The sequence below is a fragment of the Schistocerca piceifrons genome, chromosome 8 (assembly GCF_021461385.2).
Source record: "Schistocerca piceifrons isolate TAMUIC-IGC-003096 chromosome 8, iqSchPice1.1, whole genome shotgun sequence".
NCBI lineage: Eukaryota > Metazoa > Arthropoda > Insecta > Orthoptera > Acrididae > Schistocerca > Schistocerca piceifrons.
Genome location: NC_060145.1, coordinates 408,913,474 through 408,930,238, shown reverse-complemented (window position 1 = coordinate 408,930,238; position 16,765 = coordinate 408,913,474). Strand labels below are relative to the sequence as shown.

The following is a 16,765-nucleotide window of genomic DNA, read 5'->3' as shown; positions in this document are numbered from 1 at the left end:
AACTTGTGTTTTCCAATAATTAAGTTGCTTTACTTTTTGTTTGAAAATCAGAGGTTGCAATAGCTGTCTCATGAGTAGTTTACGATAGCCTCCAAAGATCATTGCATATGCCAGTGGACTGCACTGATCAGTTAATAGGTTTTATTGGATCTAAAATTTGATTAATGATAGTGACTTTTGTTCCTTAAGTTAATGGCATTAATAATTGCTTTTGATACTCAAACTAATATCAAGATATTGATAATGCTTGCTTTTATGAGGATGCAGTGAAGAACATTTGAATCCTTCAACACAGGAATCTTTTAAAAAGGAAAAGGGGAGAAGTAAGGTAAATACATAAGATTCACAGGCATTATGTAGTATTGGAACTGCATGATTTAGAATAAATGTGTAAAGTACTGTTATGTAAAGATTGTGAGAAATGGAATGCAAAACATTTCCCCCTAAAGTATTTTTTTTGTGTGTGTAAATGATTTCATGTAAGTTACAAACATGTTTGTTATGTAGTAAAGAGGGATTTCTAATGAGGTGGCTACATAAACAATGTAGATGTTAAAGCATCACAATTTTGATCTAAAGGTAAGATGTACGAAGCAAGCACTGCACATGCCTGCGATTTAGATGCACGTATGTAATATGGTGAATTAGCCACTGTTGAGATTTTACTTTCTTACAGAATATTAATAGAATAAATTATTTTGAAAGCAGTTGATTTGGCACAAAAGTTGTCACTTCTTTATTAAAGCTACTAGTTTTGGTGAAATACACATACCACCTTCAGCTATCTACATAGTCTGTCCAAACTCTGACAAAATTTCAGCAGTTATTCGGATATTTTGTGGGTTCTTTGGTATAAGGTAACTGTGTTCTCAAATAGCTCCTTAAAGAGTAATCACAATTTGTTTGATTTCTCACCCCATTTATCTTTGTATCTTTATTACATTGAAAATTTCTGTACAGCAATGCAAATACAAATGGTGTCTGTCTTGTTTGGAATCAAATTTGTTCAATTCACTCAAAGTAATGCCCACGTGACTCTTAGACCTCTAGGTTGCATTTAGTATTGCTCGGTTCTGTCTTTTTTCCAGCAGTGTTAGTTGCACATTAACATTGATACACAGCAGTGTGGATAAGCTTATTGACTAAGAGTTGGCTGATATGTTCCTTGTGTACAAGTTCACGGAATACAACAGAAGAGCGGCACAGCAAAACTATGCTGAGCTTTTCCTACAGTGATAGCAGCAACACCACTGTTCTTTTGCATCTGCCTGTATGCTTTTATGATTGCTCCTTACGGACTTTTTCAATGTTTCGAAGATATTTTCAAGGAAGCAGTGATAATTGGGGTAAAAGAGGGTAACAAAATAAATAAATCAATATTGCTCTGTAAAGAGCCACTATAAACAACAGTTTCCTTGCTCCAAAACATACAGAAAATATCCCGGAACAGCCTCTAATGTTTTGTTATTGGAGTTTGGGTTCACCCTGTATGCGCAATGAAAAGGACCATTATTAAGTAGACTATTCTGAGCATTGGCTGCCATCCCATCTGCAGTTATGCTTCTTGAATTGATGGAACCTGTCAGAAGTTTCTTGTGCAGACTATGTAGGACTGGAGCACCAAGGAATGTGAGAGCCGACAATCTGAAATATCCAAGCAGCAGATCTATAGGCGATTAAATGAGAGAGCATCAGAGAACTAACTTTTAACAGTGAAAGACGGAGGGTGATATAGAACTGAAGGAAAATATTTTAAAGACAAGATAATCAAATAGGTGAATGTGAGGACTTTCATATTAAAACAGTGTCATTATACGGAAAATATCAAAAGATTTGATCAAACAGCGAAGAACTATGAAACCAACTCGCTTCAAAAGTTTATTAGGCCTAAAGCAGCAGTTTGTTGCCTGAAAGGAGCTAAAAGTGGCCTCGTACATATATTTGTGTTGTATATGAGCAATGATTTCAGCACTGTTCAGATATGAAGCCATGTTATTTGAAAATTTTATCAAGACATGTAAGTTGGTTTGCACACTGATACCTAATTGAGTACAACTTTTTTCATGTCTTTCCTTTCTGAAAGTATTAGTAAGGTATCTTCCATACTATTACCTAATTATTATTACTCAAATGTCAGTAACACATAAAAGGTATAAGGTTAATGTAGTTATTTTGTTTTTGCATGTTCCATGGAACATATTTGTGACAACTTGCTATGTTGTGGAACTTTCCAGTAGGTTTACAAGTAAGATACATATTCTCTGTGAAAATGTGAACTTCTGTAGAAAACACGAACTGTTTTGTCACGCATCATAATATTGCACGACAACTCTTACTTTTTTGAATTCATAGTCACTTTGATATACTCTTAGTCTTGTTTTTTGTATGCTTTGATTGGTGCAGATTGCCGATTGTCAGCAGGGCTGTCTGAATGTGTTTATTCTAACCAGGGTGGGTGACTGCAGATTAATAATATTCTCCAGTATGTTCCAGAATTAGTTTTAGTAACTAGAGCCTAGAGATTTTAATTACAAATAAATGTATTTAATTTATCACGGAATGTATTCAAATCGTAAATCCTTGTTCTGTTCTGTTTCTCATATTCTGTGTTAATATTTTTTTCGGTCAGTGTATTAAATGCCAGTAAATAGTTGTGGACTTTGATTTTACCACTGGCAACCATAGGAGTTTAAAATATAATCACTGTAACACGAGTCTTTACTGATAAATGATAAAAGCACCTTTATAACTAATATTCTAATTTAGGTGGTAGTAGTAGTAAGTGAAGGCTTGAATGAATCAATTGAATACATTTCATACAGTTTAATTTGTTTTTGTTTTTAATATAGGTTCTGACAACCAAGTGGCAATATGGAATGTGGGAACAGGTGACATTTTGGTGCACATAGATTGCCACCCTGATGTTGTATACAGCGCATCTTGGAACTGGGATGGTTCACAGCTCTTGACAACTTGTAAAGACAAAAAGATGCGCATCATAAATCCACGCACTGGCACCATTGAGGAGGTGATTGCACTTGATATCTATCCTTAATTTGCACTGAAAATATTTCACAAAATGTGATTTTTTTTTCGTTTTCTTTAAGTGGATATTACTGTGTTCTCATAGCCCATGAGGAATCGTAGGATTAAACAATTTTCATTGAAATCGTGTTATGTATGCTGCTGGGCTGTAGAGCAGCTGAAGTGGTATCCAGGAAAGGAATACCGCTTTTCCTACCTCCATGTGTTCCCCATGCCTGCAATTGCCAGAAAGAAGGCTATTGCTGTGCCTGGGATTGTAAATGCATGTCGTTGTCACAGTATCATTGCATAGTCAAAGTAGTACCAGGTAGAAGTAACTATGGCAACTAGAAGCAAGTTAAGTACTGGATTTGAACACTGTTGATTCACACACCTGTTGCTGGTACATCTTACATCAGTCTAACAGTCAAAATTACTTCCCTACAGTATTGTTTGATTGCAAAGATTTACAGATGAGAGGTGATGAAACATGTATAATATTTGCATCAAGGCTTCAGATATCTGCTACTAGAGGACTGGGATGTTGTTGTTGTTGTTGTTGTTGTTGTTGTTGTTGTTGTTGTTGTCTTCAGTCCTGAGACTGGTTTGATGCAGCTCTCCATGCTACTCTATCCTGTGCAAGCTTCTTCATCTCCCAATACTTACTGCAACCTACATCCTTCTGAATCTGCTTAGTGTATTCATCTCTTGGTCTCCCTCTACGATTTTTACCCACCACGCTGCCCTCCAATGCTAAATTTGTGATCCCTTGATGCCTCAGAACATGTCCTACCAACCGGTCCCTTCTTCTAGTCAAGTTGTGCCACAAACTCCTCTTCTCCCCAATTCTATTCAATACCTCCTCATTAGTTACGTGATCTACCCATCTAATCTTCAGCATTCTTCTGTAGCACCTCATTTCAAAGGCTTCTATTATCTTCTTGTCCAAATTATTTATCGTCCATGTTTCACTTCCATACATGGCTACACTCCATACAAATACTTTCAGAAACAACTTCCTGACACTTAAATTTATACTCCATGTTACGAAATTTCTCTTCTTCAGAAACTCTTTCCTTGCCATTGCCAGTCTACATTTTATATCCACTCTACTTCGACCATCATCAGTTATTTTGCTCCCCAAATAGCAAAACTCCTTTACCACTTTAAGTGTCTCATTTCCTAATCTAATTCCCTCAGCATCACCCGACTTAATTCGACTACTTTCCATTATCCTAGTTTTGCTTTTGTTGATGTTCATCCATGGATTTTAATACCTACTCCGAATTTTTCTTTTGTTTCCTTTACTGCTTGCTCATTATACAGATTAACGTCGGGGACAGGCTACAACCCTGTCACTCCCTTCCCAACCGCTGCTTCCCTTTCGTGCCCCTCAACTCTTATAACTGCCATCTGGTTTCAGTACAAATTGTAAATAGTCTTTCACTCCCTGTATTTTATCCCTACCACCCTCAGAATTTGAAAGAGAGTATTCCAGTCAACATTGTCAAAAGCTTTCTCTAAGTCTACAAATGCTAGAAACTTAGGTTTGCCTTTCCTTAATCTATTTTCTAAGATAAGTCGTAGGGTCAGTATTGCCTCATGTGTTCCAACATTTCTGCGGAATCCAAACTGATCTTCCCCAAGGTTGGCTTCTACCAGTTTTTCCATTCGTCTGTAAAGAATTCACGTTAGTATTTTGCAGCAGTGACTTATTAAACTGATAGTTTGGTAATTTTCACATCTGTCAACACCTGATTTTTTTTGGATTGGAATTATTATATTCTTCTTGAAGTCTGAGGGTATTTCACTTGTCTCATACATCTTGCTCAATGGATGGTAGAGTTTTGTCAGGACTGGCTCTCCCAAGGCTGTCAGTAGTTCCAATGGAATGTTGTCTACTCCCGGGGCCTTGTTTTGACTCAGGTCTTTCAGTGCTCTGTCAAACTCTTCACGCAGTATCGTATCTCCCATTTCATCTTCATCTACATCCTCTTCCATTTCCATACTACTGTCCTCAAGTACATCACCCTGGTATTGACCCTCTATATACTCCTTCCACTTTCCTGCTTTCCCTTCTTTGCTTAGAACTGGGTTTCCATCTGAACTCTTGATATTCATGCAAGTGGCTCTCTTTTCTCCAAAGGTCTCTTTAATTTTCCTGTAGGCAGTATCTGTCTTACCCCCTAGTGAGATAAGCCTCTACATCCTTACATTTGTCCTCTAGCCATCCCTGCTTAGCCATTTTGCACTTCCTGTCAATCTCATTTTTGAGACGTTTGTATTCCTTTTTGCCTGCTTCACTTACTGTGTTTTTATATTTTCTCCTTTTATCAATTAAATTCAATATTTCTTCTGTTACCCAAGGATTTCTACTAGTCCTCGTCTTTTTACCTACTTGATCCTCTGCTGCCTTCAGTACTTCATCCCTCAGAGCTACCCATTCTTCTTCTACTGTATTTCTTTCCCCCATCCCTGTCAATTGTTCCCTTATGCTCTCCCTGAAACTCTGTACAACCTCTGGATCAGTCAGTTTATCCGGGTCCCATCTCCTTAAATTCCCACCTTTTTGCAGTTTCCTCAGTTTTACTCTACAGTTCATAACCAATAGATTGTGGTCAGAGTCCACATCTGCACCTGGAAATGTCTTACAATTTAAAACCTCGTTCCTAAATCTCTTTCTTACCATTATATATCATCTTCTAGTATCTCCAGGATTCTTCCATGTGTACAACCTTCTTTTATGATTCTTGAACCAAGTGTTAGCTATGATTAAGTTATGCTCTGTGCAAAATTCTGCCAGACGGCTTCCTCTTTCATTTCTTCCCCCCCAATCCATATTCACCTACTATGTTTCCTTCTCTCCCTTTTCCTACCGACAAATTCCAGTCACCCATGACTATTAAATTTTCGTCTCCCTTCACTACCTGAATAATTTCTTTTATCTCGTCATACATTTCATCAATTTCTTCATCTGCAGAGCCAGTTGGCTAATACCTTGTACTACTGTAGTAGGCATGGGCTTCGTGTCTATCTTGGCCACAATAATGTGTTCACTATGCTGTTTGTAGTAGCTTACCCGCACTCCTAATTTTTATTCATTATTAAACCTACTCCTGCATTACCCCTATTTGATTTTGTATTTATAACCCTCTATTCAGCTGACCAAAAGTCTTGTTCCTCCTGCCACCGAACTTCACTAATTCCCACTATATCTAACTTTAACCTATCCATTTCCCTTTTTAAATTTTCTAACCTACCTGCCCGATTAAGGGATCCGAAATTCCACGCTCCGATCTGTAGAACGCCAGTTTTCTTTCTCGTGATGACATCCTCCTGAGTAGTCCCTGCCCGGAGATCCGAAGGGGTGACTGTTTTACCTCCAGAATATTTTACCCAGGAGGACGCTATCATCATTAACCATACAGTAAAGCTGCATGCCCTCAGGAAAAATTACGGCTGTAGTTTCCCCTTGCTTTCAGCCGTTCGCAGTACCAGCACAGCAAGGCCGTTTTGGTTAGTGTTACAAGGCCAGATCAGTCAATCATCCAGACTGTTGCCCCTGCAACTACTGAAAAGGCTGCTGCCCCTCTTCAGGAACCACACGTTTGTCTGGCCTCTCAACAGTTGGTGTTGCACCTATGGTACGGCCATCTGTATCGCTGAGGCACGCAAGCCTCCCCACCAACAGCAAGGTCCATGGTTCATGGGGGTAGGACTGGGATAAGAAAGTGATAATTGGGGAAAGTGTGCAAAAAAGATGGTGAGGGTAATTTCCTTGCTTGGGCCATCAGCCAAAACGTAAAGGTACTTTGCTTGCATTGGTTTGACCAGCATTACATTCACCCTTCTGCTCCACTGGCTGCATGCATTCCCAACACTGACATGAAATCACTTTCTTGCACATTTAACCTAGGTAGACACAAAATCCTTGAGACTGTTGATAGGATACTTATCTGCCATGTATGCTGAAAGTAGGGAATAGATCAGTCTAATATGAATGAGATACTGCCATTCATTAGATGGTTCTAAAATGGGAAATCTGGAATTCTTAAATTTTAATAATAGATAGTTAGCTGAAAGTATTTGAATAGAAATATCAAAAGAATTAAAACTCACAGTGAGTGCAAAAACTATTTTGTTTAAATATTCTCCACTATAATTTAAACTGGTGATTTAATCGCAGTTACTTTTATAAGATAGAATCCACGTCTTTTTCAAGCAGCAGTTATATTTGCCAAGCATAAACAACTAGTTTGTTCCAGACTGAATAATTTAGTGGAGAGCTCACTATAAAATCCTTAAATGCAGTGCAAATAATTGTCTTAGGATACATTTAGTGACAAAGCCGTCAAGAGTGTGCAGGTTGCTGACACACAGTGTTACTGTAGTAATAGCTTTTCTCCACTTATCACACCAAATGAACTGTAAAAGTCGAACTAGTGCTACTAGCGGAAGTTAAGTAAAGAACAGACTGTCTTTAGCATTCATAGGCTGTTGGCTCAAAAAACTATTTTTTTACCACTCTTTGATTGGTGTCAGCTCCTTTACTTTCTGCAGCCTGACTGTGTACAAAATTAGGGCTTTTTCTGTGAATTCTGGTGAACATTTGTATGAATGAGGTAGGCTGATTTTAGAACATCACATGTTTTTGGCACCATACCCTATGCAAGTGTCTTCAAAAGTTCAAACAGTGGTGACAGGGTTCCTAAAACGCAAACAGTATCCTTTTTCTAATTGTGGTAAATCCAAAAGTAATGAGAGATCTGATACTGGCATGCAACTTAATAAAAGCCTATACATTTAGTGTTTCTCATTGCATTATATGTTGCTATCAATCCTCAATCTGATGTTGACATTTTGATGAACTTGTATCTGAGTGGTGACTGAAGGCTTGTTTTAGTCCCGTGCGTACTCAGTACATTAAATAACTGTTCACACGTTGCTGTGTGTACATTCAGAAATGATTTTTCACAATACAGGCATAAGTTGTTATTAATATTTAAATAGTAATGTGTGGCTGTCACTGTGGAGTTGGTTAACAAACAGCTAATTTCCATTAGATTTGCCTTTTATTAACTGTCTTCAGGTAGTTGGCTATAAGAATTGGCAGTTTGGCACTGACAGTGGTAGTCTTTTCCTGCAGTGGTGTTTATTCTCATATTTCGGTGGCACCTTACTCCACTATTAGCTTTTCAACTCTCACCATACTTACTCCTCTCGTGCAGAAACGAATGAGGTGATGGCTCTGAAGTGCTGTCCTGCTCATGTTCCTGAATAAAACTTTGCCTGTTGCACTGAAGACATAGTATAAGATCGTCTTGGTTCTGCAGGATATTACTGTATCCTGCTACTGCAGTTAATACTGCAGCAACAAAACATGAACGAGAGGAAAAAAAAAAAACGAAAATAAAACTTAAGTTGCAAAAAAAATGCCCCATATATGACAACAAAACACAGTGCTCCTACAAGCGTCTGCCAACAGCAAAATGTGTCAAAGGCTTTAGGAAGACTATGCAATACTTCATAACAACAAATTGCCTCCGATGAGTGTGACATGACAACTGTTTAAATTAGAATCGTTTGAGCAGTTGTGGGCGGACTCTTCGGCTTGCGCAGTTGAGTCGCCTATGAGTAGTACCTTCTCTCGCTTCTGGTTACAGAAGTGTGGCTGGACGCCACTACTTAATATTGCCCCGGTTCGGAAATATAGTAAATCTGGGGCTGATGCCCAGAGCAGTCTGAGTTGTTGTGGGGCGATGGGTCGTCTCCATGTGACCTCTTTGCTTTCAGTGATTTTGTTGATTCCTCTTTGTTTATTGCTCTCACGTTAAATGATAACAAATGGATTTTTGCGGCCAGGGGCTATCAAACGAATTAAAATACGTTCGCATAATTATGGAAGGCTATAATATGTCATCAGTTTTAGATTTTATTTCCACTTTCCTGACAATCAAGCATTAATCGCCTTGCAGAACAATGTAGTTTTTTTTGTTAGTTTGCTAAAGATATTTGGCTTTCATTAATCTTTTCTGCTGAGGCTGTCAATTTACTTGAAGCGAAGTGTTTAATTTCACATAATTGGCTAGTTTAAACTGTTCGCTGCATTTCAAGTGCACATATGGCGTTATGCCATAATAAAGAACCAAGCATTAGATGATACAGTACTGGTACTCCAAAAAAATTTACATACGAATGTGCATTTTAAGCCGAATTATGCATTTTAGTATGGTTCACAAAATTCCGATGCGCTTCAAGTATCCTCTGATGTCTTGTTTCTTTTATGACATAATGCAAAATCTTTTAATGTTTTACGCGTACGAACATATGGGCTTCTTGCGTCATCGTAGCTGCGTAAGCGCTATGACGCCTGTTATCTGGCGCTCTCTTCCAACTGATGAAACGAACCTATTTCTAACAGGTCGCGGGAAAATATTGCGAATGGTGGCTTGAAAAGCGTTACATTCAAACCAAATTTCCTTTTACGCAAGATGAACTATTTGCGAGAATGTACGATGAATTTCTTAAATCACAAAGTGTTTGACTCTCATTTAAAAATCCACTCTTTGAAGACGACCATTTAGAAGAATTTAGAGCCCAGAAGATCAGACATTTACGTTGTTATTAAAAATTTTACTGGCACATTTGTGTGATGTATCTTGAAGTGTAACACACGTAAAAAAGATCAACGTAATATGTGGAAGCTTAGTTTCTCTTCCAGCTTATTAATTTTCGAGACCAATGTTATATGTGAATGCTATGTATATTAGTTTAAACATTAAGTTTTCTTATTTGTGTTTTTGTGCTACTTGAGTGATCTTGCTATTGGCTGACTGCATCATGTGTCCTATGCTGTCATCAGCTGGCGAGATCACGTGACATGAGCTATGACTGGCTTAAAAAAGCGCATCGCAATCTTAATTTCAGTGCTTCGGAAAGTGATATGTGGTGTGTGGTGGAATTCAAACTTATACCTCCGTAATACGGAAACATGCAGCGTACATGTTGCTGCACATCTGAGGTCTCTCAAAACGTGTTTTTCCCCCTAAGTTTCGTTTTCTAAAGTGTGGGGAAATACTATGTCGGTATATAAAACCTTAAACATTCAAAGGATTGACGAGTTTTACAGTGTCGAGGAAGAGTATACTGTCACGTAACACGGAAAAAGTACATTTTCACCCGGGAGAAAGTGTATTTTTAACTGGGAAAAATCCGGGAATTTTTTTTCCTTGTCCACGTATACACCCTGTGTCCACAATTTCAGTTTGAGGTGTTGAGTACAGTGACAGATTCAGAGTCTTGTATATTATCAAGAGGTATGATGTATGCACATAATCTTAATGACAGCATGGAACCATACATCACATAATCTTAATGAACAGCTTTACCATTATCATATACATTCCTTGGTCATTTTGTTGTAGAAAATATATATTTATATTACTCTATTAGGTTTGTACTGGTCTCAAAAGCAGTAGGAGAGTTCTGAAGCCGGCTGGAGTGGCCGAGCGGTTCTAGGCGCTACAGTCTGGAACCGCGTGACCGCTATGGTCACAGGTTCGAATCCTGCCTCGGGCATGGATGTGTGTGATGTCCTTACGTTAGTTAGGTTTAAGTAGTTCTAAGTTCTACGGGACTGATGATCCCAGAATTTAAGTCCCATAGTGCTCAGAGCCATTTGAACTATTTTTTAGAGTTCTGAAATGCCTGGGACTTGGTCAGTAGATTGTTGCTCATAGCAACATGAAGGGAAAAAAAATCTAATAGATATAGGAAAAAAGGCAAGAGAATTAGATAATGACTAGAACAGTTTGCATAATTTTTGGATCATGATTGTATCGTATGTGGTACTAAAAAAGTTTTAAAACATTGATACTACATTCAGAGTAGAAGTATAAAACTGTTTTAAAATTATGTCCCGTAGTTTACTTCCTGTTAGACTGATTAACACTTTCAAACTGCCATTCATTCATATCAATACTACACGTTACATTTAAAAGAGAGAAGGATGGAAAAAAGGTTTGTGAATAGTATGCTTTTCAGTAAAATTGACAACAAAAAAATTGATAAAGTGTAATATTTCGTATCAGCTACACTATGTGGTCAGAAGTATCCAGACAACTGGCAGACAATGACTTAAAAGTCCGCGGTGTTCTCCATCGGTAATGCTGGAATTCAATATGGTGTTAGCCCACCCTTAGCCTTGATGACAGCTTTCACTCTTGCAAGCATATGTTCAACCCCAAGTGTTCGAAGATTTCTTGGGGAAAGGCAGCCCATTGTTCATGGAGTGCTGTGCTGAGGAGAGATATTGATGTCAGTCGGTGAGGCCTGGCACGATGTCGGTGTTCCAAAACATCCCAAAGGTGTTCTATAGGATTCAGGGCAGGACTCTGTAGGCCAGTCCATTACAGAGGTGTTATTGTTGTTAATTCTTCCGGGTTATATAGCCGTTACGTGGACGTTAGGAATAGAATAATTCCATGGACCACGGCCATATAACCCGGAAGAATTATTAACAACAGTACCATCCAGTCGTGAAAGCCTTCATTGTATGATTAGAGGTGTTATTGTCGTGTAACCACTCCGCCATAGGCCGTGCATTATGAACAGGTGCTCGATCGTGTCAAAAGATGCAATCGCTGTTACCGAATTGCTCTTCAACAATGGGAAACAAGAAGGTGCTTAAAACATCAATGTAGGCCTGTGCTGTGATAGTGCTATAAAAACCGAGGGTGCAAGACCCCTCCATGAAAAACAAGACCACACCATAACACCACCACCTCTGAGATTATTGTTGGCACTACACATGCTGGCAGATGATGTTCACCGGGCATTTGCCATACCCACACCCTGCCGTTGGATCATCACATCCTGTATCGTGATTCGTCACTCCACACAACATTTTTCCACTAGTCATTTGTCCAATGTTTACGCTTCTTACACCGAGCGAGGAGTCGTTTGGCATTTACCGGAGTGATGTGTGGCTTATGAGCTCGACCGTGAAATCCAAGTTTTCTCACCTCCCACCTAACTATCATAGTGCTTGCAGTGGATCCTGATGCAGTTTGGAATTCCTGTGTGATTGTCTGGATAGATGTCCACCCATTACACATTACGACCGTCTTCAACTGTCGGCGGTTCTGTCAGTCAACAGATGAGGTCAGCCTGTACTCTTTTATGCTTACACGTCCCTTCACATTTCCACTTCACTATCACATCGGAAACAGTGGACCTAGAGATGTTTAGGAGTGTCTAAATATCGCGAACAGACGTATGACACAAGTGACACCCAATCACCTGACTACGTTCAAAGTCAGTGAGTTCCACAGAGTGCACCATTCTGCTCTCTGACGATGTCTAATGACTACTGAGGTCTCTGATCTGGAGTACCTGGCAGTAGGTGGCAGCACAATGCACCTAATATAAAAACGTATGTTTTTGGGGTTGCTTAGATACGTTGGATCACATAGTGTATCTCCATGGCACTGTACACATCACCAATTGATAGGGAGTGGAAAAATTCATATTATGTAATAAATGTGAAATACAAATTGTCACAAAATGTGAAATTACTTAACACACGGTATTTCATAGCAACTTGTATGCAGATGAACTGTTTCATCAGAGATGGTTTGAAATCTTTTTCTTTTCTACATATAAATATAAAGAAGTAACCAATTTTGAATTACTGGTATTCAGAATCATCTGGCAGAGCCCAGTTAGGAAAGATAATGTATTTGCATAATAAAAAGTCAATGATTGAAACCACATATCAATGCACTCATTGCTCTGGTGCCTTGCCAATTTTGAGTGGTTGAATGTGACATATGCTGCATAATGCGACATTGTACTCAGTCATGAGAACTAGCATTTTATAACAAATAAATGCATACATTAGTTTGTTAGCAAAAGTTCAAAAGCTAGTATAATGTAGACAGTTTTAATGTAGTAAGTTAGGTGCCAGATGTTTTGAATTGTGATTGCCTCAATCATGGCTAGAGATCTGACCTAAATAAAGACTTTAACAATACTCTGCCAGCTTCAACAAGCAATTGCATGATAGCCATTTCCAAATGTTTGTGTTTTGCGTTGCTTGCTTTTCTTATTTTGAAATGAGTGAAGTAAGTAATCCTGGTCCATCACAGGTTTCGATTATGACTCATGCAGTAAGAGAAGATATAAACAATCCATGTGACTGTGTCAATTCTGCTTTCGTAAACATGGGTATAAACTGCTGCCCTGCTACGGGGAGGTGGAGCTCATTTTCCACACCACTCCGCTGCCCTCTAGCTATCAAAATTGTAGTTTATTTACCCTCGTGGCCATGTGGCACTATAGCCTGTAGTGCTCGTGTTCTGTTCTGTAGCAACTGGAAAACAAAGTCTGTCATGTTTTTTTGACTACACCGAAATTTTACCCCTAACATTAAAATAGTTACTTTTGGTTCTACTTCCATGTGAAGTACCTTGTGAGATTTATGTGTAAAATGCCCCCGAAAGGTTGAAATAAATTATCTGCAAATTTTGTAATCGTTGAATTTGGGGAAGGAGAGTAGAGGCAAATTACATCCAGAAACCCCTTAAATTGGGTATGCATTTAGTTCATCGATGGGAAAATGATATGGCTCTTTAATAGAGAAATCATTTTTTGAATGCTTAAATCCTGCCACACGAAGAAAAGAAAGGTCATTTTGGAAGAAAAAGTTGTCAAAGTTTTTGCAAAAGCAAACGTTCCTGTCATCAAGTTCCCAATGAGCGCTTCTTTAAACTGCCAATTTGTGTGTCTTCACTCATGTAGCATGATAAACTTTTAAATTTGTGCAGCCAATTAAAAAAAATCAGGGCTTTTTGCAAAAAAATAGATTCTACATTTTCTGGTCTCTACCAGTTGCTTATTCTGCCTGTTGCATTACCTCTCCATGGCTCAGGCATAATGATGTTCCATGTAGTTATACATCTGTATAAAGAACACAAATTTTAGATTGATTAAGCATAATATAATAATAAATTTGCTCCCAGGTGAGCCGTACTCTTCATAGTAACCACTCAAAATAAAAAAAATTAAAAAAAAAGTTTCTTTTTGCATGTATTACACTTCATAAACATGAGTGTAAGACTTCCAAGAACTCTGTACTTGCGTCGACATACATTTTCATTGCAGTGCAGATTCAGTTTACTTTCTATTTACAGTGTTTACTATAACAGCATTGCTGTAAAAGCCGTAATGACACCATCTTGTCATAGACCTGCCAGAGTGGCCACTCTGCTCATCAGTATCAACTTCTTTCACAACTTTGTCCTGTCCACAGTTCATACTTACGGCAACTTCTCTACCTTTTTTACAATTCAGGACATATTTGACTGATAATGTTCACCATGTAGGCTCAGTTTATCTGAATAAGTAACCAAATATATGGCTTGCTGCTGTTGGCAGTAGAATTTGATCCTTACAGGACAATGCTTTCATTGTCTCAATGTATGTGGCTTGTCCAGAATTCCTGCCAAAGATCATAATGCTACTTACTACTTTTCATCCACAAGCCCAGATTGTATGCATGTTTAGCTGGGTGGTATCAGCAAATCGTTGATAACCGATAAGGCTAGAGAATAATCAGTGTAAACATTTTACTTATTTTACATTGCATTGGCTGATTAGGATTCCTAATCTTGATGCTCATGCTATCATAATAATTGTTTTATCATGTACAGCATGAAGTATCAAAATCAGTAACACTTGCTGCAAATGATTTCGTAACAGTACTTCCGAAGAAGGCCTTTTGGCCGAAAGCTAAAATATATAACAGTCTTTTCATTGTGCCTGTCTGTGACTTAATGTCTTCTCAGTATGGTGAAGTAACAATCTGTCCTTTTCATAATATTGTTGCTATTTTGGAATGGCGTGAGGCAATTCTTTTTGTTTCGTATGCCTCCAAGATAATTTGACATTGATTTAGTTTACGGTTTCTTTGCATTATGATTTTTATCTGTTAATCTGAAATCCATTATGACAACAAATGTGGAAATAAGAATGCTTTTACTGGTTATTGAAGTCAGTAAACCATGTGACATGCTTTTGTAGTCAAAAACATTAAACAATCTAATGGAAAATACCTTACTGTAACACTATTCATATTGGGGACAAGGTTTTTCTTTAATTCACTTGAAGCAATAAATTATGCTACCCTTCACATAGTTAGAGGACTTCCCAAGGCAGATGGGCACTGATGAATAAACCTAACAGTATCTCACAGTGTAAACATCACTTCCATGTCTTATTTTTCATTTAATTGTATTGGTAAGCCTTTTAATGTATTGTAAAGAAATAGTCCTTCTTGATATGAATTTTTTTATTTATAAACCAGTTTATACCTCTACAAACCATTCACGATAACAGACTGTCACAACTGCAGATTAAGTAACAGTAAGGTTGATGAAGCTTCTGAATAACACAAAAGTTCAGACATTTACCAAAGTAAAGTTGATCTCAAAAACAAATTTTTGTACAGAAGGAAAGTGTTAAATTTTCTGATGGGTGTACATATGACTCTACTAATGACATTTATTTATTTATTTATCACTCAAAGGATAGAAAAAAATCACACAGCTATTAAAACTAAGCTGGGATTCACAATTGTGCTCAGTAATTTCTAATGTTGACCGTAGCTTCATCTTACCTTTTCAGTCTGATTGGAGCATATTACATTGTCCATAATATGGAGGTTTTTCCATTATAAAATATTTGGCAAGCTTGAATCAGTAGTATGCTGACACCAAGATCGCTATTGTTCAAAGCTTCTAAACTCCCCAAGACTACTTTGTGTGTAATTTTCTACTTTGATTGCAGCTGATCACATAAACACCACTTGGTGCTGAAGATTTTATTGTATGTCTATTATTAAAAAATGTTCTAGCTATGTCATTGCTACAGTAAAATGTGTGTTTGTGTGGTAGGACATAACTTTTTGCAAGAATCTGTAAAATTTGATTCATCTATGGTCTTCCTTTCACCCTACCACTGTTTCACCAAATAAAATTAGTGCAGGAGAAATAAATAAGAGATTAATCTGTGTTATTTGCTCTGTATCACAACAGTACCAGTATTATAGTGTTAGCATAATTTTCTGTTTGCTGAATTGTTAGTTACAGATCAAGTAGTAATGTGAGATTTTTTTATGAACTGCTTGTGCTCAGGAAGCTGTGTGCCACGAAGGAAGCAAAGCAACAAGAGCAATCTACTTGAAAAGTGGTCTGATCTTCACAACAGGTTTTAGCAAAATGAGCGAGCGCCAGTACTCATTGCGAGCACCCGAACATCTTGCAGAGCCAATTGTTATGGTTCAACTGGATACAAGTAATGGTGTGATGTTCCCACTCTATGACCCAGATACAAATCTTGTGTACCTGTGTGGCAAGGTGAGTAGTTTGACTGTTTTGCATTGTCTTTGATATTCGTCATTAACGTTTTGAGTGCCACGCTCACAATATTAAGTTACCTTCATTTTTGGAAAGAATGCTGTGTGTGTAATATTTCGGACACATCTTAGTGAGGTCTATCATACCCATATTATTATGGGTGTGGCAGTCCTCGCTAAGATACTGTGCCCAAAATGTTATGGGTATGACTTTCCAGCATTTAATGCAACATAATATTATGGGTATTGCACTAATAGTGGTAAAATATATTATTCATGAAGTTATCATTGAGAGAATGTTATGTAAAATACACTACATAAGACACG

General features: G+C 37.9%; 1 protein-coding gene across 2 annotated transcripts in view; it reads left to right on the top strand.

The window, feature by feature from the left end:
* Window positions 1-16,765, top strand: part of LOC124712008 (coronin-6) — a 97,022-nt gene that overhangs the window by 27,385 nt on the left and 52,872 nt on the right. For both annotated transcript variants that reach the window (XM_047242297.1, XM_047242296.1), the window contains exons 5-6: window positions 2,850-3,028; window positions 16,218-16,439. In XM_047242297.1, coding sequence (XP_047098253.1) covers window positions 2,850-3,028; window positions 16,218-16,439 — 401 coding nt within the window. The remainder of the gene's footprint in view (window positions 1-2,849; window positions 3,029-16,217; window positions 16,440-16,765) is intronic.